At 48.0% G+C, this 24321-nt stretch overlaps 1 protein-coding gene across 1 annotated transcript in view; it reads right to left on the bottom strand.

Moving 5' to 3' along the window:
• The window catches only part of PTPRO (protein tyrosine phosphatase receptor type O), a gene marked incomplete at its 5' end in the record, with an annotated part of 72475 nt that overhangs the window by 6079 nt on the left and 42075 nt on the right, over positions 1-24321 (bottom strand). The window contains 9 exons of the mRNA XM_044455774.1: positions 3078-3213; positions 6149-6303; positions 7378-7500; positions 7865-7999; positions 9245-9321; positions 9996-10086; positions 12015-12096; positions 17379-17414; positions 18671-18754. Coding sequence (XP_044311709.1) covers positions 3078-3213; positions 6149-6303; positions 7378-7500; positions 7865-7999; positions 9245-9321; positions 9996-10086; positions 12015-12096; positions 17379-17414; positions 18671-18754 — 919 coding nt within the window. The remainder of the gene's footprint in view (positions 1-3077; positions 3214-6148; positions 6304-7377; positions 7501-7864; positions 8000-9244; positions 9322-9995; positions 10087-12014; positions 12097-17378; positions 17415-18670; positions 18755-24321) is intronic.

The raw sequence follows: 24321 nt of genomic DNA, 5'->3' as shown, positions 1-24321 counted from the left end.
CAGCTTACAAGAATCTGTTGCTGGGGTGAAAGGACAGTGCCCTTACAGTCAAAAGAATAAATACTAACCATCCTTCCCATGTTATATGAAAACAATTATTTGCTTTGTTTGTTTATTGATTTATGTTAATCATGTATCTCCCACCTTTCAGCATACAAGGCCTTCCAAACCAGGCTTGCAAGTAACATCCACCATTATATATACTAATAAAAGGATGTCAGTAGCATAAGGGGTGTAATTTTTTTAAATAAATAAGTGTCTGTCCGTGCCACAATGCCATGAAACACAGACACCCAAATCTTGGCATGGATCTCCATACCTCAGAGTTATTTTAACCATCTTCTGGGAGGCTGAATGGGGACCCCTGGTGGGCTGGATCTGGCCCAATGACCTGCCCCCAGATTTAGGGCAAAGCGACCTAACTGACAGAAGCACAAGCTGAAATACTCTCCTTAGAAGATGAGCTCTGCTGTAAACTTGCTCAGCGGCCTCCGGTCAGCAGAATATAGGCATAATGCTACTGGGCCACCTTTCAGGACTGCTGAAACCATGTATGTGAACTGCTCTGAGCTTTCTCGAGTCAAACCATCGTGCTGGCTGGGGAGGATGGGAGCTGTGCAGGTAGCTGGTGGGCAACAGCCCAGGGAAGGCTGCACCATGTCATGACTGGGCTGTTCAGTCAAGATTTGCCTCGAGTTCCAAATGGAAAGTTTGGGCTAGTAGGTGATTCATCCCTTCTGCAGACGGGGGAGGTTTGAGATGAGAGCTGTATCGAAACCCAGGCACCAGACTTGTTTGGATGCCGAAGACTCCTTTGCCCTGCAAGCTTCCATCGCATTTCCAACTGCACGCAGCGTTCGCCTCCCTGCCTGATGTATTTTCCACTTCGTGAGGAAACCTGAGACCAGGTGAAGGGTGAGTGGAGCCCGGTTTCAGGTTTACTGCCGGTTACACGACATGGCTCAGAGGACTGCTTGCGTCCTGTCCCTTGGCGCGCACTGACATCTAGTGGCCAAGAAGACAAAAGGAGAATTTCCTTGGCACAACCTGCTTGTAAAAATGGTCGGAGTCAGGGAGCAGGGGGAGAGGGCCTGATTTACCCTTCACAAACCTCATTTGATTTATTATATTTATATCCCTGTTTTTGGGGTTTTTTTTTCCTTTCAAGGACCTCAAGGAAGCTTACATCATTCTCCTCCTCTTTGCAGCTGTAACTCACAACAACAACCCTGTGAGGTAGGCTGGGTGGACAGTCTGAGACTGGCTCAAAGTCACCCAGTGGCCTCCATGGCTGAGCAGGGACTGGAACCCAGACCTCCTGGGTCCCAGTCCCACACTCTTAAGCGCTACACCACACTGGCTCTCTTCAGGAAAATCACATATAATACAGCGAACCTGTATTATATGTGGAGAAACTGCTTGCAGGATGCATATCTCAGAAGCAATGTGCATGAAAATGTGTTCCGATTCATTGCAGACTTAAAACCACAACACCAACTGGCAAATGAACAGGATGAAATGAATATAATGTTGGAGAAACAGAGCATCTATTATTTCCAATCCCTCCAGTGCTAACATCTTATATTTGTAAGAGTGGCACTTGCAATTCTTTGGCTGAGATTCTGGATTGCTTTACCCGAGTTGCATTATCATTTTTAAAAAGTGGATTCAAGTGGTGGTTTCTCCTTCTCTCCAGTTCCATTCACCTTCCTCTCCTGTCCTCCCCTGCCCAGCATCTTCAGAAGCTCGCACCCGGGCAGCCTGCACACTGCATCCTGCTCCAGAGTGTGAAATACCAGCACACCTCCCAGTGCCTGATAATCCTGATCTGGTTTGCTGAAGCATTGCAAAGACCTGCTTTCTGTTGCTCTTGTGTGAACGAGGTGTGTGTGTGTGTGTGTGTGTGTGTGTGTGTGTGTGTGTGTGTGAGAGAGAGAGAGAGAGAGAGAGGGAGGGAGGGAGGGAGGGAGGGAGGGAGGGAGGGGTGGTGGGGGATGGTTGTGCTGTGCCAAAGGAGCAGGAAAACAGGCCAGATGGCACACAGCCGGGCCTTGGAAAGCAGCGAAGGAGCTGGCAGGGGCACTTTGGAGAAGAAGCGAGCGAGCGCTCTTGGGCAAACCGGAAGAACAAGGACAGCATGGACCTGGTACCCAGGCTGGTGCAGCATGTGAAACAAGGGGCTGGCCAACGGCGACCAGCGACTATTCCCAGCACCTGGTCGTTTCAGGAGGCTTATGACTCTGGGAGGGGCTGCATGCTTAGATGCCTCCCTGTGCTTTTTTTTTTCTTAATCTATACATTAAAAAAAAAGCATGCAAAGGATATGGCCAGGTTTGATCATTTCTCCTGGTGGCACAGAAATTATTCCTACAGGTAAGCATTCAGGAGTGGGATTCCCCACTGTGAAGTGGTACAGTCCAGCCATGGGCTAACCACATAGCCTGCCATTTGTGTAGATGAGGCCACAGCAGGGGAGCAGCACAGCGAGGGGATGCCAAGTCTTCCCTACCAATAAACACCCAGACAGACCCTCCCTCGGTGGGTGAAACGCTGCTACAACTTGCCCATGTCACTTCCTCATCTTTCCCAACACCACATGCAATTCCCATTAGGCAAAGAACCACCTAAGTAGCAGGACGGTTCAGAATCCGAGGACTTCCCTACATGAGCCGTTCTCGGCTTTACTTGAGGCTTCTTCCATTTTCTTTGCAGGGTCCCTACCTCCCCCGCTGGGGTGGCTGGCATTCTCTGCTTTTCTACCTATTGCATTATACAACCACAAGGTGGCGCTTTGGTATAACCTCAGGAGCATGGACTAACAAGCCTTCTATCCCAATTTGTTCTGCAATGGAAATGTAATAGCTGCCCTTCCTTGCTTTTTTAAAAAAGCCATGCTTGGAAAACATGGGAGAGACCCTGGAGGATGCAAGTGACTGCACTAACCACCTGGTATTCAGAGGGAGCCATAGGACCCTTCACAACAGTAGCTTGTAATCCATTTGGTAAGTCATTTATTTATCCCTCCAATAAACGCATCAGTGCCACCCACGCCTTCAAAGCAGAACTGAAAGCCATACCTCTGTCTGAACCATGGACATCCGGTAAGCCCTCATGTCAGACACCAGCCCCAGTATATCTACAAACTCATGATCCCGAATGTGCTGTAAAAGCCGGTCCAAGGCGATGAACGTCCCCGTCCGTCCCACGCCGGCGCTGCAAAACATGCGTAGCATTACAGATCTGCGAGGGGGGGAGTGTTCGGTTTCCATGCCGGGAACTCATATTAATTTTGCAAATATCCATCCTGATCGTGGACTATCATTGATCCTGCACGGCTCCCCTTCGACAGCTTCGTGCATTTCTGAAGTGCAGTGTGAGCTTAACAGGGGCCCACTGGCAAAACAGTGGCTGTTGCTCCAACCCGCACGTGGCTGCAAGTTTGGGAGGCTTTATGCACCATTCGAAAGGCTGGCACACGCCAGAACTGATCTGCATGTTTTTATTAACACGACCCATCAAGTGCACAGCATGTGCGTGATGAACCTTGCTGGCAAATGCCTGTCCTTAGCATTGACTGAGTATTGGAAGTGGGAGACAGTGGCTTCCAGGCACCCCTTCCAAGTTGCCAGAGACAGTTCCAGCTGAGAGCCGGACGGCCTTCCTGCTACCAAGTGGGGGAAATGGCAGTCCACTTCCACCCAGCTGCATTGCCTGCTGAGCTTTGAAATAAAGCATCTAGTCCTGCTTGCTCCCTGCTCCCTCCTAATTCCATTTCCATTTATGTAGGCTCAGAAACATTGCAAGCCCAAGGGCAGGGATTGCCTTATTCCGAGCTTTGTTAAGATGCTCTGGAAGCCTCTAGAGTGGAAAAGCTAAAATGAGGAAGAGGAAGAAGAGGATAATGATAATACTACGTAATGACACCATCTCTTTCCAGTGCAAACTTGGTGGCTGCCCTTGTTTGTACCCTAATCCTAGTTAGCACCTTGCCGATTTGGAGGAGATGGCTAGGTCTCGGCACGTGCATTCTTGTATCAGGTCGTTCTTATGTTGTGTGGATGCTGGACATGAGAATGATGCAAAGGATGGAGCTGCCCCCCGGCCCTGTTGACATGGGATGCCCTGTTGACATGGGATGCTTTCAGACCGGGCTTTTCTTATGAATTCACCTGCTTAATCCATCACATTTTATGGGGGGTCCAGACACTGTTGCCTTCCCCTTGTAACCCTGCTGTAACTTTCTCACCGCTTCTTCCATCTTTTCTCTTACTCCTGAAAAGCCATTGCAGAGTAGAAGACGGAATAGCCCGACACTGTCTTTTGACCAGCGTCTGGCTGGGAACGTCCACAGTTTAGATCCATGTGTCCCACAGGACACTTTCATAGCCTAGCGCCTCAAATCAGGGCAGACCGCCCACCTAGCTCAATGTTGTCCACTTCATAGACCTATTTATTTACTCAGACATGCATCAGGTATCCAGGCTTCCGGGCAAAGTTCTATCATAGTCCGCCGCCAGATCCTTTTTACCTGTAGATGCCAGGAAATCAACCTCTCGCCTTCTACATGCAAGGCAATAAGCCATGGCCCTGCTGTGCTTTGCTCTGCTGGCCCCCAGCAGTCACACTGGAGCAATCTCCTAGCTGCTTCACGGTGCTGAGAAAGGATCCATGAGGCTGCACAGCTGCTGAGCCAAATCTTTGCTCAACTTGCACAGTTAAACATGTTAGGTAAATATGAAAGCAGAATCTCTCTTCCTGGTCCTCTTTGCAATACACTTCATGCTGGATTGCAGCCACCAAGCATTCAATGAACAAAAGACATGATCAAGACAAACGTATCGGCCCAGGTGCCCCACGCAGTTCAGTTGCAGAGCTAAACATCTGCTTAATTCAACAAGACAAGCAAGTTCGGCTGACTCATCCTGAGATATTGTTTCTGATATGAATAGGCATCTTTCCTACTTCTTTTTTTCTACATTTGTGCACAGTCCCAAATTTCCCTATTTCCAAAAAAAGGAAGGTTCAGAAATCTATTTGAATTTTCTGTCCAGTTCCTGTGGATATCTGCAGGTAACTCACACAAATATTTAGATGTTTACATGTAAAAGAAAGTGGTGGTTGGGAATATTTCTAAATTTGAGTGCAGAAAAGTGGCACTGTGTTCATATTTCCTGTAGAATTGTACTTAGGAGTCCCGTCTTATATGGGTGGTCACCTGGTGGGAGGTGGCGAAAAGGACACAGCAGAGGTCCCAGTGCACGATGGGGAGGGCACAGGAGAAGGAGGTGTGGCAGGTGGATCTCAGAAGCGCATCGAAGGCAAAAGATGAGTGGGGCAAAAGACCGAAGACGGCAGCTCATTTTGGCAGACTGTCTCACTACCAGGAACCAAGCCAAAGAAGATGTATTTCTTTCAAAGCAGGGGAACATAGTACCAAAACCAGGGAACTGCCAAATGATGAGTGATTGAGGAAGCAGGGTTGGCCCTCTGGGATTGGGGCCCCAGGAGGGCTGGGCTTGGTCCCCAGACTGAAGAATTTATTTATTTATTTATTTATTTATTTATTTATAGATTTATATCCTGCCTTCTTCCTACAAAGGGCTCAAGGCAGCTTACATCTCCTCCTCCATCTTATCCCCACAACAACAACCCTGTGAGGTAGGTTGGGCTGAGAGTCTGTGACTGGCCCAAAGCCACCCAGTTGGCTCCATGGCCGAGCGGGGACTCGAACCCAGATCTTCTGAGTCCCAGTCCTGTGCTCTTAACCACTACACCACACTGGCTGTCCTGACACCAAAGCTATCATTCTATCACATCACACTTCCACCCCACTTTTCTTCCTCTTGCAAGGAATCCACAGTAGCTTATATGATGCTCCTGCTCCTCCTCTCCATGTGATCCTCACAACAACAACCCTGTGAGGTAAGTTAGGCTGAGAGTCCGTGACTGGCCCAAAGCGACTCAATGAGACTTAAGGCCAAGGGGGACTAGAACCCGGACCCCCAGGGTCCCCAGGCCAACGCTGTAACCACCACACCACACCACCGGTTCTCATACTGCCACCCTTGCTGACAAGAGGAAAGGCATGCGGCCCACGTTGCGCTGGCAGGGCCCAAAGCCCAAGGGGGGGGTGAGCTGAGGGGCCTACCTGCAGTGTATGACCATGGGCCCTTTACTCTTTGCCGCCTGCTGCCTGACCGTCTGCACGAACTGCAAGATGCTCTCTGCTGCGTTCGTGGGAGGGACTCCATGGTCGGGCCAAGCGGTGTAATTAAAATGCATCACGTCCTGCACCTCGTCTGCCTAGGAGGAGAAAGAAAGGAGCCCATTACGAGCTTCCCTGTGCATTTACGAAAAACTGGGGACGGTTAACACAGGCTAGCCATATGGGACCGCTGAATGCTGCCCATGGGAGCTCCTGCCCCAATTCAGAGAGGAGCCCCTGGCGGCAAAGGGTCCACATCTCCAATCTGGGGCAGCGTCCACCATGGCTGCTCTTAAAAGCAAGGCAGGGTGGATGCAATGTAAGAAGTTTCTCTTACAAGCTCCCTTAATATTTTTAAAACTCTGTAAAGGCAAAAGAAGATAAGCACATGAGAGATACAACAACCCTTCTTATATTCATTGAGACTTGTAACATGATGCTCATGAAAAGTCAGCCGAAATGAACAAAGATCTGGATTGTTAAGAACATTTGCAATATTAAGCCTAAATTAAGCTTAAAGCCAGGATTCCCAACTGGGGGGGGGGGGCAGCCCCAGGGGGTGCAAGCCGGTATTTCAGGAGGTATGACCAAGAGGAAGGCTTTGCTGCAAAAATTGACATTTTTGCCAAAAAAGATTGATGTTTTTGCTAAAAATTATCCCAATAATAAATTATCTGTTATTATTTTGTTTGCATTTGGATTCACTTCTCTTTTGTCAATTAAGGCAAAATCTGGGAATCTCCTGAATCCACAGGTAGACTTGTGGATCATAATCGGCAAGAAAATTTTCATAAAATGGTGAATGAGAAGCAGGAACAGAGAAGTCCTTGAATTTATGTTCACGGTTGGGATTGATTTTACTGTTTACAATGCTTTCTAATCACCCAATTTATATTTGAATTTTATTTAAAAGTTTTATTTTATTTATTTTAGTTCAATTTCTTCACTTGCAATGATGATTGTGGTTCAGTTTGTGGTTCCAGAATGAGAAATGGGACTTCTTCATCTTCAACTATATTATTTTGTAGGGCTGCGAACATAAATCAAACATTTTCTAGGGATCCAGAGCATAGAAAAAGTTGGGAGCCACTGGCTTAAATTTACAAAATGCATTATCAGTACTAAAACAAAGACCAAAGCCCCCATGTAAGAGTGTGTTCACATCAACCCACATAGCTGATCCTGAAATTCCTAAACACCCAATCGGATTGCTCCTCTTCAGTCAGCATTTCCACCGTGATGTCTCCGTAAGTAACTGGCTCTTCTGTGAAAGGCCAGTAATGATCACATTTTACCTGGAAAGAAAAAGCACCGTCAAACATTCCCATGAAGAACCAGTCAAGAAGAAACAAGCCTTTATCCTCACTTTTGTTTCCCCTTTGGTGGAAAAGTGGTTTGGCTTTTCAGGACAAATACTGAGAAAGAAACACAAAAGGTCGAAATGTGTGTGTCAGTGCAGTTCTCTGTGTCACTTCCCTTTTTTGGATTCTCCCCTTAATCATAACTGTAAACACACAAGGAAGCTACCATTAGGGCTACATGCAAACCAAAAAACTAAAAATTCCGCCTCCAGGCAAATGCTTACATCCAGGCACAGTACCAGGTTCTGGTTAGGTGGACCTCCATTTCCCAAGAGGGCAGAGGGAGCATAAAACATACCCTTCTCTTCTCATTGCACTGCGTAAGCATAACAATGATCTGCGACTTCTGCTGCAGGACCATCTTCCAAAACTCGTTCCTCGTCTCGGGAAGCGGCCCCTGGGTTGCAATGTACTCTTGTGGAGAATTGTAGCCCTGTATGAAAAGGCAGGTGACAACTGCTTTAGGACACCCTTTAGAGTGGGAGATCCCCCCCACCAAACATTGGGAGACCGACCTCTATTTTGCTAGCTGGATGGACAAAATTTGAGTCCACTCACTCGGGTTCTGATTCCCCCCCCCCACTAAATTCATTCTGATCCATTTGTGCATCAGATTGCAATCTGAGTTCATGCAAAATTTCATACTTATTTTTAAATGTGTTTTCAGAATATAGGCAAGGTTTTTCAATGGACATATTCTGGGCCATACTAATTTATTTATTGTTTTTCTGTTCTGCCAAACAGTTAAAACGTCCTGGGCAGTCCACAGCGTTTCCAAATGTATGCATTTCTTTTACACTGAGTGTGTGGTGGAGGTGTGAGTGCTGGACTGGGACGTGGAAGATCCCAGTTCTGGTCTGCACTTGGCCATGAAGCGCACCGGGTGGCTTGGGCCAGTTACAGAGTCTCACCCTGACCTACCTCAAAGGGTCATGGTGGGCATGTCATGAGCGGAGCTGGCTGGTGCCGGAGGTCAGACTAGATGGCCCAGGAGGCCCCTTCTGACTCGCTCTGTTTCTATGTTTCTATGTCATTGTTGTGAGGATACAATGGAGCTATTTGAGCCATCTTGGGTTCCTCACAAGAGGAAAAAAAGGGGAATATAAATATAATGTGATAATAGTAATAATTACACTTATAGATTTTTCCATTGTATAATGCATTTATTGCATGCATTCCCAAATACATACCTGCATTTTCCCAAATGTGTTTGCTTATGGTATGCTCTTCTAGAGGGCTACTTTCACTGCCAACTTAGAGCAAGTACATATATTGATGGCTAGCTGCATTCCAGCACATGCTTCCATCTCCTTGGACTCAGGTTCCCTCAGCCCCCTTCTTTGCTCTGTTTAAGAGTTCCTCTGCTTGCAGCCTTATGTTACTCCTGCGTCTAAACAGACACTGGCTGGGCCATTTGGGATTCCCCCCCTCCCACATAATGTCCTTTGGCTCTTACTTCCCAAACATATTTCTGTCTGTCCCCAGGGAGTCCCTCAAATATGAGGAGACTGCTCCCTCGTTTCGAGGGGGCTCTCTTCATTTTGACAGTCTCTCCCCCCCACAGCTGGGAGGGAAGGTTTTGCAGATAGGTTTGGTTCTTGGGCACAGACTGCCTGCTATTTCATAAACCAGGAAGGCGCTATCATCCCCATGGGTGGTAGGAGTCCAGTTCACTCACAGGGATGTAGTTGGCATTAATGTAATCAGATCCTTCTTCTTCATTCATTGAAACCAGTCGGACACGGCTGAAATCATCTGCAAAAGCGAAAACATCCAAAGGTGGATGGAGCTTAGAGGCTTGTCACCCATCGATGAGATAATTCCAATTAAGCCTCTGAAAGCTTAACATAAATTTGCATGTCTTCTTGGAAAACCTGCAGTCTTTTGCTCAACTGAGTGAATTTGCAAGACTACATGGCATGGAGATCCCTCATTACTTTCACCTACAAAAATCCTTCGCTGGGTCTCTGGCAGCTCATTAAAATCTGAGAGACTGCTTGAGCATCGTAGATATATTGATTGCTAACAAATATGATCCCTGGTGAATGGAAGGAAGGAAGGAAGGAAGGAAATCTTTCTTATTTTGGAATACATTTCAGTGTAGGAAAAGCAGGTAACATGATTAGAATCCATGTGGTTCATGTGCTTATGCACTCAGAACTGATTATACACACCTTCACTCACTCCAGCTCCCCCTCTAGGTTGAAGAAGCGGGCTGACAACACACAAAATCCAGGAAAGCAGCAGCAGGTGGGCCCAGACTGAGGTTTGGGTCTAGGCAGCTGCCCAACGAACACCAGCCCTGACCGCGCCACCCCATCGCTGCAAACCAGCAGGACGCCACCGAATACTGGAAGGGGCACCGCATGCAAACAGGCCTGCCATGCAAAAGCACGGAGCAGGCAGATCCTCTGGAGTGAGTCACTTACACGGTAAGATATTTGTGTAGCGATTTTTACTTCGATTCATGGGGAGATCAGCTGCAAAGTGCGGGATATCCAGCCCAATCATCTTCAGTTCCTGTGCAAGAGACATGAAATAAAGTGCCCCAGTTAAGTGGGGCCCATATCTTTTCTTTTCCAGGGGTAGGTGATGACTCACAGCTGGGCAACACCCGGCTGATACCTGCTTGCCCAGTGTCCACCGTGGCATTAATTCCCAGCACATACACAGTGAAGTCATGGTGCAGCATTAGCCAATCAGCAGGGTGGGCAATATGTAACCGTGGGGGCCACTGTGGAGGAGCGTGGCTGAAAAACTCAGCTAGATTTGTCCTTAGCAAGCTCTGCAGCGGGTTGCTGTCCAGGGCTGATGCTTGTCCTGCTTTTCTCCCTTCCGCTTTCTCACACTTTTGGGACCCTGTGGGGGCAACGGAGGCTGAACTAGGGGGTGGCAGGGGCACATGCATCTTGCAGGTTGCCCACCCCTGCTAAGCGCAAAGAGCCAAGCCCTTTCTCCGGGTGCAAATCCTCATGCAGCCATTCCTACAACATCCACACATGAGGCCTGGAGGAATCCTTTGATGTGCTGAAGCATGACCCAAGGTTGAAAGAAAAACCCTCAAGGGGTGGATGGGAAAGCAGCCTGAAGAGGGCAGAAGTGGGCTCAGCAGCCGCAGGATGCAAGCCAGTTTTTAGAGCAGGGTTCGGAAGTGGAGAAACAAGAGCTGGGAGTAGGTAATGGAGTATCCGGGAAAGGGTATGGCTGGCGACCTGAATGAATGGCAGCATTCCATGCTGCAATGTTTGGTGCAGGTCATTCTTAGAGACCCCAGTCCTTCCTTGCAGCTCCAGCTCTCCCAGTACTTTCTACTCGTGAGCTGAGCGACACTGCAGGAATGGAGGAACGAAAGATGAGCAAGACCTGCCACCAGCACATGAGAAACCAACCAGGACGCCACTGCAACGGATGGAGGGCGGCTGGCACGCCAGACAGCACCATCTTCAGGGCCAAGGGCTGATGGTGGGCCACTTGCCACATGGTCTGAAGTGGCTCTTACGAAAAAAAAACACCTTTAGGTATTGGGTGGCATAGAAATACCATTAATAATCAATAATAATAATAATAGTCACATATTTTTCCATATACATGTAGAGACAAAGGGATCAAAGGGTTACATTAAAGATGCAGCAAACAACTAAATCTTTCTGCCTGTCTGTCTGTCTGTTTGTCTGTCTTTCTTTCCAGTTTGGAGGGGTCCTCTTTCAATTGGGATCCGTAAATGCATTGATTCCCTTCCCAGCCACAATTGTAGCAGCAGACTATGTAGCCCAGTCCCATCCCCCCCCCCCCCATCCTGCCCATGCCCTGTTATGGGAGCAAGCAGGATCAGGATTACTGACTGCCTTCCTTCTCCACACAGAGATGGCCCCCAATAAAAATGGGGGCACCTCCTTCCCCAACTGTAAAAAATGGTGAAGAAAGAGTCCTGGGTTCCTCACAAGAGGAAAGGGGCGGGATATAAGTGCCATGCAATTGCAATGATGATATGAATAACAACACAACAACAACAACATCTCCTAATACTTCTTCAACATAACATATAATTGAGTCTCGAAGCAGCTTGTATGCAAAGTAAGATGGCAGAATCCCAGATTGTACGACTTTAGACTGTGGTGCCACCTCCCCCTCTGTGTGTGTGTGTGTGTGTTATGCAAGTGTACTGTATTTTTAAAGCCATCCAATATATTTTTAAAAATCTCTTTCTCATCTGTAGAAAATTAGCACACCAGGAAGAGGGCCTATATAACTGTTTCTCTCCCTGATGTACTAGATTTCTGCAGCAACAGAGATTAAAAAGAAAAAAGAGGTGAGGCATTTAAAAAGTAGGAATCTCCACCACCAATCCAAAGTGGTAAAGCCCAAGGAGGCAGTTCATTGTTCTGCTGCCTCGTTCCACAGCATCATCACAGGATGGCTAGCAAGCTAACATCTGTGTTGGAACTTACCTCAAACTGCAGAGAAAACTTGTAATCAGAATCTTTTGCCATATCCTTGATGTAGCTGTCAAAGTCATCCAGCTGGACCGGACTTAAATACAGAGAGAGAGAGAGAGAGAGAGAGAGAGAGAGAGAGAGAGAGAGAGAGAAAATAAAGGAAAACATCTGTCATTCCCAGATGTCACTAACTGGTATCAAGCTGTGTTGTCCAACACCTTGTAAAGAGCTTCAGGTTTGGATTCAGAGGACCTGGATGTGGATCAGAGAAGCCCTACAGAAGCTGTCAGATACAGAAGCAAAGCCAGAATGGCTTCCCCCCCACCCCCCCATCATTCCTTCTGCTTTCCCCCCAGTGAGTTCCCGGGAAGACATTCCATCTGTCCCCAGCAGCTCTTCACAACCAACCCATGGATGATGGTAATAGGCCGCAGTTTCCAGAAAGTTCCGTGACCAAGTATTATTGTATTTATGTTAAGTAAAACATCAATATGCTGCCCTTCGTTAAACTTGATTCCAGGATGGTTTAGAATTTATCTATGCAAAATAAAGGTACAACATCTGATTCAAAAAACTCGTATGACAACAAAGCTCGCAATAGACAGAGGAATAAAATGTTGGACTTTTGCCAGGCATCTGTTGGAAAGCAGTGCTGGAGCCTTGAGAAGCTCAGTCTAAAGCTGGAGTCTGATTTGCAAAATACAACAGCCAAGCAAACCCAGGTCCCCTATTCCTTAATTTTCTCTGCTACAGAAGCATTCATATCTTTTCCAAACCCAGGTAGCCACCCAGCAAACACAATGGCACCAATCCAACTAAAGTTAGGGGCTCCATCCTAGAAGGAGCAGGTAAAGAATCAAGACTGTGTTTGGACAGAAGCACTTCTCACTGCTGCAGAGGATCGGGGTGGAGCTGACGTGACTGAACGCTGCTCCATACAACCTGCCCCCGCCCCAATCCTGCCATATTACGGAGTGGGAGAGGTGTGAATCCTTCTCCTAGACAGTTTGCACTCCTGTGACGTCCCATCCGATCATACAAACAGACATATGTGCAAATTCACAGTGGTTAATCCTGAAACAGGTTTACCGCCTCCTCTGTCCTTCCATAATCCAGTGCAGTCTGATGGGAGTTGAATTCCAGATCATCTGGACAGCACCCAGCTATGGGAGGACAGGAGAGGTGATAAAATGTGTCGTCCAAAACATCTGGTGAGCACCAGATTGGGGAAGACTGCCTTAATTCCATGTGTAGCTTAGGACTGCTGGGAATTGTCAGGACTTTTGTCTGTCCAAACATGCATAAGATTGCAGCCTTAGTCCTTATTTTCAGTAGAGCTCAGTCAGGATTAACTTTAGCTGGATTAGGGACATGGTGGAAACTTGCTCTAGTTTGCTAAATATATATACTGTTTAATGAAGAGGCAAATAGTTTCTTTTGCCTAATTATCATGTTCTAATATGCAAATACTGATGCATACACAGACCTTCCTCCCATTTCCTCAAAGAAGCATACCCCAAGGAACTTGTCTCTTATCAACAGTTAATTACTCCTGTTTACCTGTTAGCATTAATGATCCAGTGTATAATTAGCAACTGTGCAGAGAGAGGGAGATGGCACAGATAACAGAGAGGTTCTGAGGTTTTTCACACTTCGCAGTTGTTAACTAACAGAGAGCCCTGTTGGAATTGTTAACTAGAGATAATTGATTTCTCCCCAGTGGCTAATTTTCTGCCAGTCAGGAACATTTTTATCATGTAATATCTGCTGGGAAGATTAAACAGAAATGTACCGTTTGACTTGCTTCAATGTCATTGTCTGTGGCAGGAACATGGCAGGCAAACAGGGCCAAGCCCAGGGTGGAAGGGGCTCTTGGCAGGGTGCTTCTCAATATGCCCCCAGTGGCGGCAACCTCCGTTCATGGCCTTAGTTTTCCCAGAATGCAATGCTCTGGATGTTCCCTGCCAATGTGGCATTGTGGGTCAAAGGCAGGAGGTCTGCATGGATAGTGCCAGCAGGTGGGCACATCACAGGCCTGGTGGGTGAGTGAGCAACCCCAGCAGTTGCCTGAAAGTGCTGGCTGGCGACTCCACACCCGAGGACAACCGTACTGGGCTTCTCTCCTTGCCTGCCACGGCCTCCATGCGCAGCTCTTTCCCCCTTGCAGGACCACTGCCAGAAAGAGAGGGCTTGGCAGCCGGTCAGTGAAGGCGTGGGCAGGACGGCAGCTTCTCCGCTTCCTTGCTTCACTGCCTGCCCACTTCAGGCCAGAGCGAGAGGCTGAGCAGGCAGTGCTGAGGAGCAGCAGGGGCTGTGGGGCTCCCAGCAGTGGGTCCCCACACCATGGCAGTCCCACGGCATTTGCCAGATTGTACCAGCTTCTGCAGCCAGCTCAATGTCAGCTGCTGTGCATTTCATGCAGAAAAGGGCAGGATACCAGTATAATGAGCACCACCACCACCAACCAGGATGTGAAACTCAGGAGAGCATCCCTGCTTTTAGGGATTCCTGGGCAACAGCTGTTTTTCCTTGTTTTCCTTTCCTTTCCCTTTTTTCCTTTCTCTTCCTCAGAAATAATGGCACTGAACAGCAGTCTCAGCAGGTAACTGTGCCTTTCTCCCTCTCCCTCCCTCCCTCCCTCCCTCCCTCTCCCTTTCAATGGGGCACCTGAGGCTTGAGACCAGTAGTAGTTGCAATAGGAGCCACGGGTGCCATGGAAAAGAACAGCCCTGGTTCTCTCATTCCCTGCCCCTTGCTAATGGCTCGAACTCTGCAGCATGTCAGAAGATGCAGTGCTCCCCCGCTTGCACTCGCCGCAGCCAGCGAAGGACAGCTGGGGGGCAGGGCATTCTGGGACGTGGCAGCGCCCGCTCACCTCTGAAAAAGCTGGCTGTGAGCTCACCAAACCAACTGGGTTGGAAACAGCTGAGGGTTCTGACCGCAATGGGAGATACACGTGACCCATCAACAGGTGCTTTGCTTCCAAGATGCAGATCCCACTTCTCAAGTGGGAGAAGAATTCTCCGTGGAACTGCGGCACATGGGCAAAGGGTCAGTCTCGCCCTTCTCTGTGCTGGGGCTCTTCTGGGACAGACTCTTGCCACCAACGCTTAAATGATTTTCAAAGGGCATGATAAGGACGTGCATGCAATGAACTTCAGGGGTAGCGGTTAGTAAGAAGGCACAGGTATTTTCCTGTATCTTAACCCGTGTTGCTGGAACCCTAATGATAAAAGGGGCATAACCTGTCCCTTCAGGTGAAGGGGAGGACATAATGGGAGGGATCCTCTGGAGGCAGGTGGGCCTTCTGGCTCCACCAGGCCCTCTTGCTGGCGAGCCCTTCTCTCCTGATGCCACACCATGGGTCAAGGATCAGGCCAGGCTCCTCTCCCATGTCCCCTTCTGGCCCTTCCCAGTTCCCAGGGTCTGCCTGAACACCTGGAGATGGCAGCCTTGAGAAAAGCTCTCCCTCCTCAGCCATCTCCATGTCAGCAGCCCTCTTTTCTCAGGCCTCTCCATCCTCCTCTGAGAGTTGCTGCCATCCCAGCCCTGAAAAGTGTGCCAAGAATAACAGCCTATTTCATTCCCAACACCATCCATCCATAGTGGCAATACTATTATCTTCAGCTTAAATGTTTGCAGGCCAAAACCCACATTGCTTTACTTCTGTATCTAACAGCTGCACAGGGATCCATATTTTAAGAGCCTTCCATTCCCTGTGCAAGTTCCCAATCTGGATAGGGTCTCTGCACCTATTTATTTATTTAGCAGACTTATATGCCACCCCATTCACCTAAGCCTCAGGGCGGCTTACAGATAAATAAATAAATATCATTAATACAATAAAATACAGTTGGAGACATCCTGGCCAAAGTTGTTAAAATCAATAAATAAAATCAACAATTAAAATGATGTTTAAATAAAAAGGTCTTGCCCTGGCACCAAGCATAAAAGCAGAAGGAAAAATAGCTAGACTTAAAGTAATGAAAATTAGTCAATTTTATGGCATGTAACCACAGGCTCTTACAGCTTTGCCACCATCACCACCACCACAAAAAACAGTCACAGCAAGACAAAGATTGAACAAGCCACTGGAAGAAGTTCGTTTTGCGCATGATCCACTGCAACAGTTTTAGGACCTTTGCTCTCATTTTTCTAGCAGCCACTATGGATAAGTTGCAATTGGCAGTATTTGTGCAAATGGAAAGCCAGAAACTCCATAGTTCTAGCATGATTTGCACACCTTTCCTTAGTGTTAAAAAGTGCAAACTGAGGTCTGTCTTACAGATGGAAGCCTGCCTGTCACGGCCCCACTGCTCCACCTGGCCCTTTTCTGTTCATTGGCGTGGAAGTGGGTGGAAGTCCATCACGCCCAAACAAGCCAGACTTCCCAGGATCCGCAGATCCCCACCGCAAGAGAACTTTTCCTGGCACTGGCATGCAGTTTACAACAAATGCAGCTAGTGGAAAATATCCTCTGTTTGTGGAGCCCCACCTATGCAAAGACACTGAAATGGAGGAATAGTTAGGTCTCTCCCATGAAGATATGCAAAAGGCACCGCCTGGAAGCATAACTCTGTAAGTGCTTTCCTTAGCTTCAAGACAGTCGAGGAATTAAGATAATTAGGGAAAGATGGCTCAGCCTGGTAAAGATTGCACCACCTGCTAAGTCTTGTTTTGCTGAATGATTCCAACATCTTTATTAGCATCCGGTGAGTATCACCCATCTCTCATTTCAACAGCCTCGCTCAAATGAAAGCAAGCCAATGCAAGAGGAGAGATGGTCCCAGTTTGCCTGCGGCACTTTTTCGTACAGGCGTTTCAGCCTCAGCCTCGCTGGGAGAGAAAGGAGGGGGCTGTTACAGAAGAGGCACAGTTTCCTTCGCTGCACCTTGAGGGTGTTTGTCTGCTCCGCACTTCTGCACAGGTCATTAAAATGGTGTCTGCCTTGGTCTTCAGGAGGTGAGGATGCAGAAAACCTCTGCATGGGATGCTGCAGTGCTACCATGAGTCAGACAAAACTAGGGTGGATGCATTCATGGATGGCCTGGTTCAGTCTAGAGTGCCCAGATATGCCATAGCACCCACATAGGCAGGGCAGGGGTGAGCATCACAGAATAACAGAAATGGAAGAGACCCACAAGGCCGCTGCGTCTGCTGCCCGCTCAGTGCAAGACTGCAGGTGAAAGCATCCCTGATGGATGGCAGTCAACTGGCTCTCGAAAGGGCAGCCCATGTGGCTCCCATCGCCACACTGTTCCATCTGTCTGGAATTCTCTCTGTTAGTTATCCTAGAGATAACCTTCCTTAGCGGGAAGCACGTCCCTCAGCAGTGACATTTCCATTAAGTCATTAAGATTTACAAAACAGGCATACTTGGTCAGCTTCCTCTTCTTCAGTCCATTTTTACTCCTGCAAGAAAAAAAAGACTCTCATTATGTTTTGCCACCACGTCTATGTTCGCGTAGCTGTAATTGCCACTGTGCATCAGGCAGCGCTGAGCGCTCGCTCGGGGACTTTCATTGCGAGTCCCCTGCAAGGTTCAACCAATTAATTTGAGCAAACGAATGATTAAAACTTGGCAGATTTTAAGAGCCGAGTGATTAATCAGGAAATCATTACCCTTGCGGAACAGGCTTTTGTATAACCATCTTGTAGACCAAATGCAGTTTTGCTTACTTAAAGGAGTTCAGTGCAAGGGGAAAAAGGGTGTATTAGCTACATCTGTACCATGCAAGGCCAAGCTTACATCAGATCATACATGAGCAATCCAGCCTACTCGAGGAGCACCAGGACCTGCGCCAGACTCCACTGGACCCCCACCCCCTTCCCCTTATCTATCCAGCAACCCACCCACCCGCCTGCCACAGCTCCTCACCCTTCACCCACTGGCACCCAAGCCCCACCTTGCTGCTGCTGCTGCTCTGGAATATCCGCCCGGCCCAGCCCTTCACCCATCTGTCCACGCATCCCTCCCCACAGTTCCCACCTGTTTCCCTGCTGCAGCCCCTTCTCTGCCTGCCCGCCCACCGATCACACCAACCCCCCTGCCTACTAGTTAATGCTACCTGTTGCAGCCCCTGCTGCTAATAAAGCCCAGCCAGACACCTATCCAGAACAGCAGGCAAAGCTCGGGTCACCGCCCCCCATCAATACGATTTTAAATATTATGTTTAAAAACTTAGGTTTTAAGCAGTGGCGCCCTGAACCAAGCAGATGCTGCCAGGGGAGGGGGAAACCCAGCCGTCCGGTGCTCAAGGACAGCATCAAGAGCACCCCGAGTGCCCCCTCCCCCTGCTGCGGCCCAGGAAGGCAGAGTCCGATTGGTTCAGCTGGTGCTGTGAGGATTAGGAGCATCTTTTACAATGGAATTCTGCAGGCTCAGCAGAGCAGGCAAGGAAGAGGACGGGTCAGTGGCTGGACATGCACGGGCCCCTCCAAGTCCCTTGGCAGCGGCCCATGCAAGCCAACCCCTGGCACCAGGCCTGGAGATTAGTAAAGCGCTCTGTAACCGGCCCCAGAATTTGCTTCAGCAACCAGCAGGTGCGTGAGGAAAGGCATATTCTGTTGCCTATCAAAAGGGATGAAGTCTTCTTAGACTTTGAACAATTCATACTTCTCAAGCAAACGTGACATGAGGCAAAAAGAAAACTAAGGAAATGACTTACCAAGGGTTAATATAAAATGCCAAGAGATAATCAGTCCAGAGGCAGGAGGGTAGCAAAGTTAGGAAAGCAAAGACGCTCCTACGCCTGTGAGCATTAATGGAGAGAAGGTGCAGAGAGTTTTAACGAGCAAGCAGCATTAGTAGGATAAACAGAAGCCAAGAGAGCAATACGGATCGTGTTAGACACAGGAACACAGGGACCCCAGAAAAAGGGCATGGGGCTAAAGCCCGCCGCCCCATTGACCAGGAGTCAGCCCCTCACCCAGAACAACTATGCAAAAAGACTGCTGTTGTTTTTTGTTCTGTTTTGTTGTGTTTTGTTTTGTTTTGTTGTGTTTTGTTTTGTTTTGTACAGCTGTTATTCCATCTGCTTTTGGAAATGTTGCAGCCCTGAGGCTCAAGCTCTGCACAAGGAATTTTTCCTTTCTTGCCTTTCCACTATATGACTTCTAGGTGGCACGGCACTGCAGCAGAATAGCATAATCACACGAGTAGGAATAATACCTTCCATTGGCTTTCACAACTAATTCTCCCCTTCCCCCCATAAAAGTGCTCTTAAAAAACAACACAAAAGGAAACTAGAAGACTGTGAGGTCAGCTAAAGAACCTGTACAGAACCTTGAGTAAGGAAAGATGAATGCATGACCGGTGCCTTGTGTAGAATTAGACTTAAAGCTGAGGTGGCAATGAGCGGGGAGAGTTGCAGCCCATTTTCTAGACCTCGGTAAGTGACATGCACAGCCCGGCGTGGGCTGGGATCAGAGTTTTCCTGGGGAGACACGCTGAGAGAGCAGCAGACCTAATGGGAGCTGATAGTGAAGAGGCCAAGCCCAGAACAGGGAGCTCTTCCTTCCCCTCCTTTTTGGAGTATTCATGGGTCCTTTCAGTTTATTTGGGGATCCTTTTTTGCATTTAATTTTTAATGTCATATTGGACTGCCCTTACCATCCCCCTGCAGCTTAAAAATACTTCCAGGGTGCTTGAAGGTCTTTCTTGCGTGTTGTCTGTGATCTTGCTCAAAGTTTTGCAATGGATAGAGAGGATATTTGTGATTAACAGGGGAGGAAAGGAGGGAAGTGGTAATTCTGCAATCCTTCCTAAATTGTAATGTCTTCCACTGGGTTAGAAATAGGTAAACTTCCTCTCCCTTCCTTGCAGTTCAATTTTGTTCCAGCTTGAAATAGCTGAGCTATTTTACACACGCAACCAGGAAAAAATGCTTGGTTGACTTCCAAGCTAAACCAGACTGAACTGAGGAGGGAAAACTCATGGACGTCATTGGCCGACTCTCCCTTGGAAAACTACATTTCCCAGCAGGACACACTGTTGCCTGTTAAGTAGTATGGCAGACAGGAAAGGAAGAGAGAAAGACCTCCCCCTTTTTCATCCCCTGGCTTGTTACCACTGCTTTGCCAGAGTGTAGCAGCCTTCAGGGCCAGGGTGGGAAGGGGGTTCGGGAAGTGTGGAAGAGCCAGGGAGGATGCTCATGGGATGTGGCTGGGTAGCAAGGCAGACTCCAAAGAACCCAGGCTGCAGTCTGAGTCAGACAGACTGTCAGGGTCTATAATGGCTACATTCCATCCCCAAGGCTGAACCTTCCATGTGTACAAGTACATGTTCCTTGAAGAAAAGGCGGCACGCAAAGGCACATGGTTCTACCTACACAGGAGGAAATTTGCTTGGCTCTCTCTGAGGCATAGTGCCCAATCTGTGAAACCTGTAACTTGTCATGCTCACTAAGGGGAACCTTTATGTTAAAAACTAATAATTGTTTGCAATCAAAGTCAAGATGCCCATGGGGTTGAAGACTGCAGTTATATCTTTAACCAGCAGGGGCCGACATCCCCAACTAGCACATGATGTGCAGGTGCACACAGTCTGGAGCCACAGGAGAAGAGTGGGAAAGCGTTGTGTGTGTCCCTGCTGTAAGGCATTCCCCCTCAGGGGCACGGAGTGGGCACATGCTGCAGGAGCCATGCTTGCAGGGGCCAGTGAGCCTGGATTCATGCAGACGGGGCAGGCTGCATGTGCCAGGGGTTGCTTGAAGGGATCAGCTACTCCAACCTCTGTTTTCTAGTTTTCTAGTTTAAAAAATGGTGGGGACAGTAGTTGTACTGGGATGGGTCCAAAGTCAGCCATCTCTGTGCACTTCTGGCCGGCAGGAAAGGACCCTCCTTGAACAGCAATTGCGTCAGTACTTGCATTGCCGGGACTGCAATATTTTCATAACATCACGCTGTTCAGTTTTAGGTTTCGCATTAATATCATTCAAGCCTTGATCTTTAATTAGCGAGTGTGTTTGATCTTCTGTCTTTGGTGCCATTAACATACATACCCTATCAAAGAAGCCCAAAAAGCAGATTAACGATTGTTGCGAATGGAGATCTGCTTCTGGGAGCTGAAGAAGGAAGCGAGGGTTGATTTCCACTTAGTAACATCAATATTTGCAGGGCTTGCTGGTGGCTTTCATTCAGTTGGGGAGTTTATCTTCAAAAGACTTGCTTCAGTGCCAAATCAAATCAATCTGGCCATTGGTGCCAGGTGGCTGCATTCCATAAAATCAGAGTCTGCCTGTACTTCCAACCAGCCCTGGACAGATTGGCCATGAATGTAAATGCAATGCATGATGGAATTTTCCCTTGGATCACAATCGCTTTTCCTGGTGAAACCTGACCAAGGTCTGTCTGTCTGTCTCTCAGTGCCAGCCATTACAATCTTCTTCAGCCTGGGGCAGAGGGCATGACTGAGCCTCAGAGCACGTGCTCTGCATGCAGAAAATCCCACTGGCCTGGAAATCTCTGCCTGAAACCCCCAAAACGTGGCAGCCAGTCAGTGTCGACCAAGTGGGCTGGATGACAGAAGGCTGTGACTTAGTGCAGGACAAGTTCCCGTGTTTCAATGATCCTTCTGTGGCTGATCAGGAGAGCAGACAATCCCTGCCATGGCACGGCAGACCTCTTCCAGCTTGAAAGGGTTCAACCAGGGACAAAGGGACACAGCTGGAAAAATAGGAAGTGACCCTAGAATCAGGGCAGGGAACTTCTTTTTCAGCAGCTGCATCCCCTTGGGATAATCTGTTGGGCGCTCCGAGCGTGTGGTGAGACAGAGAGACCTTTATTTGGTTCCTCTTTTAATCCTAAGTAATCTAAGTTCCTGAATAAACACATGAAGCAAGACACAGTTCTTCCCTTCTGCGCTTCCTCAAATCTTGCGAGGCAGTTCCCTGCTAGCCCAGCCTTTGAAAACGATTGTGTTAGGGAAATGGCACACAAAAATACATAGAGTAGGAGAAATAGCTACAACATTGTACACACTTTGGTATACATTTCTCCTATTGCATACCATTTTGTATACTTGCTCTTTATGGTATGCATTTTGGTATACAGTTTTCCTAATGCACACATTGGAGGAATGCATGTTTCCATGAGAGCCTTTTACCAAAATCAAATGGCAACCTGATGCAGAAATAGAATGGAGCAAACTTGTGCTTGAAGAAGCCCAGAAGGCACAGAAGTTTTAAAAAGACTTTAAAAAGGAGGGAGGGTGTCCTTTACTAGTGTCGGCGCTTTGGTCCACGTAGCTTGATTGTCAGTGCTGACAGGCAGTGGCTCCCCTGGGTTTTGGGAAGCGGTTTTTCCAGGCCTACCTGGAGACGTTGGGGATGGAAGATGGGACCTGCTAGATGCAATGTGTATCAGCATTGAGCGATGGCCCTCTTGCATTCACCCACACGACATGGGTGCAGCCACAGCCAAAAGGTGGTGAGGTTGGAAGCATTCATCTCTCTGCCTCTCTGCCTTGGTGCCATTTCCTTGGCATCTCTCTGAGCAATGTGATTCCACCCTCCCTTTCTCTGTATCAGCCCATCTCCTTGGATCGCCTGAAATGAGACTGAGGACTGCGGGTTCCTCCCCTTTGCCCAAGAGGCTCTGTGCCATTCCAGTGGCATTTTGGTCAAGAATGCTCTGCATCTGCATAGCGAGCCTCCAAAACTGCTGTGTGTGGAATGGACTGTGGGTTGGACTTCCCTGCTCCAGAGATTTTGGCCTACAATTCCTATCAGTCACGCTTGCATAGCCAATTGCCTTGAATGATGGGATTTGTAAGTTCCCACCATTCAGAAAGAAACTGGGCAGCCATCTGAATGGGATGGTGTGACTTGGTGTCCCACAACAGCAGGGGGTTGGACCCGGTGGTCTTCATGCCCCCTTCCAACTCTACTCTTCTATGATTCTAAGCCAGAACATCACCTGCAGTGATCCAGAACTTTGTGAAAGAAATTAACAAAAGGCTTTGTGGGTGAACAAGGCCATTGACTGGTGATCCACTGCACATTCTGTCACTGACAAATGCAAATATGCCTCAAGGGAACTGTTAATGGATTTAGAGTTGAGCCTTCAGGTTCTTTGTCGCTATAGGAGAGAAATATGTGTCTAGGGGAAGAAAATGTAGCATCTGTCTCCACTGATCCGCACAAGCATATATTGCATATTAAATTTTCCCAGTGGGAATGCTTAATGAAAAAGGCATGACCTTGGGCTACTCTGAAATCAGATCAAAGGCAATGCTTAAAATGCCGAAGGTGCCAATTGAAAGATGTATTTCCATTTCTTTTTCTTGTGGAAAAGAAAAGCTGATCAGACTCAAACAGAAACAAAATTCTGCATGCATTTGGCAGATGCTTTGAATTCTAGAATGCCAGAGCTCAATTTTTCCATTTTTATTTGGAACACAAGAATAAAATAAACCCAAAATGTAAGAAAAATGAATAATTTTGGGCTTGAGCTGAAGGGTTTGGGGTTCATAATCTCCAGTCTGCAATGAAATGTGCTTGGACAGACATGGGGCCAGCCTCCTGCAGCCTCATCTCCCTGATAGGATGGGCTTCACAATAAAATGAGGTGCACATATGCCAGCCTGAGCTCCTTCAAGGAAAGATGAAGCCAAAGTAAATAAAGCAATAAAATAAGCAGGGAAGCAGCTATTAAAACCTAAATCCTGCTGATACACTTCTAGGCAGTAACAGCCCTCGGTGGGTTTTCCGTAGGTGCACCCAAACGTTTTGGGTCAGCAGGCAAAGATGAGATTCAGAATGGGTGTGCTGTTCACTTTCACACAGTGGCTGCCAGGGAGCCCCATTCATGAAGTGACTCCCATGGTAAGCAGTGCCAGTCAGGAATCATTCATTTTCCAGAAGTCAAACTGGTGAGGTGCAAAAAGCCGCTTGTCCAAGAGTCTAACTACAAGGCAGAGCTGAGATCTGAGCTGCAACACCAAAACTGCACGTAGAAATAGCACTGGGGAGCAGCACTTTCTTTGCAATGTCCCGGCAGCGTACGAGGGCAGAGCGGCACCCACAGGCATCGTGCTGGTGATGCAAGGAAAGGAGGAGGGTGTCCTAGTTCTGCCCCAGCACATTGCTGCGCTCTTCACTCTCCAAGTGCAGTGGGGATGTCAGGGAAGTCAGAGCGCCCCATGGAGCACACCGTGAACTGGCTTCTGAATCTCAGGCATCCTTTTCCAGAGGGACTGTGCAATTTGCCTGTGCAGAACTGTGCTAATGCACGTGTATGTTAATGTGCATTGGACTAATCTCCATTTGCACAAGTGGAGCAAAATTACATTGCCTCCCCAATGCCCACCCACCCCAAC

This window comes from Varanus komodoensis, unplaced genomic scaffold, assembly GCF_004798865.1.
Source record: "Varanus komodoensis strain SLA01 unplaced genomic scaffold, ASM479886v1 scaffold8, whole genome shotgun sequence".
NCBI lineage: Eukaryota > Metazoa > Chordata > Lepidosauria > Squamata > Varanidae > Varanus > Varanus komodoensis.
Note: the sequence above shows the minus strand (reverse complement) of the source record. Positions and strands in the feature narration are given on the sequence as shown.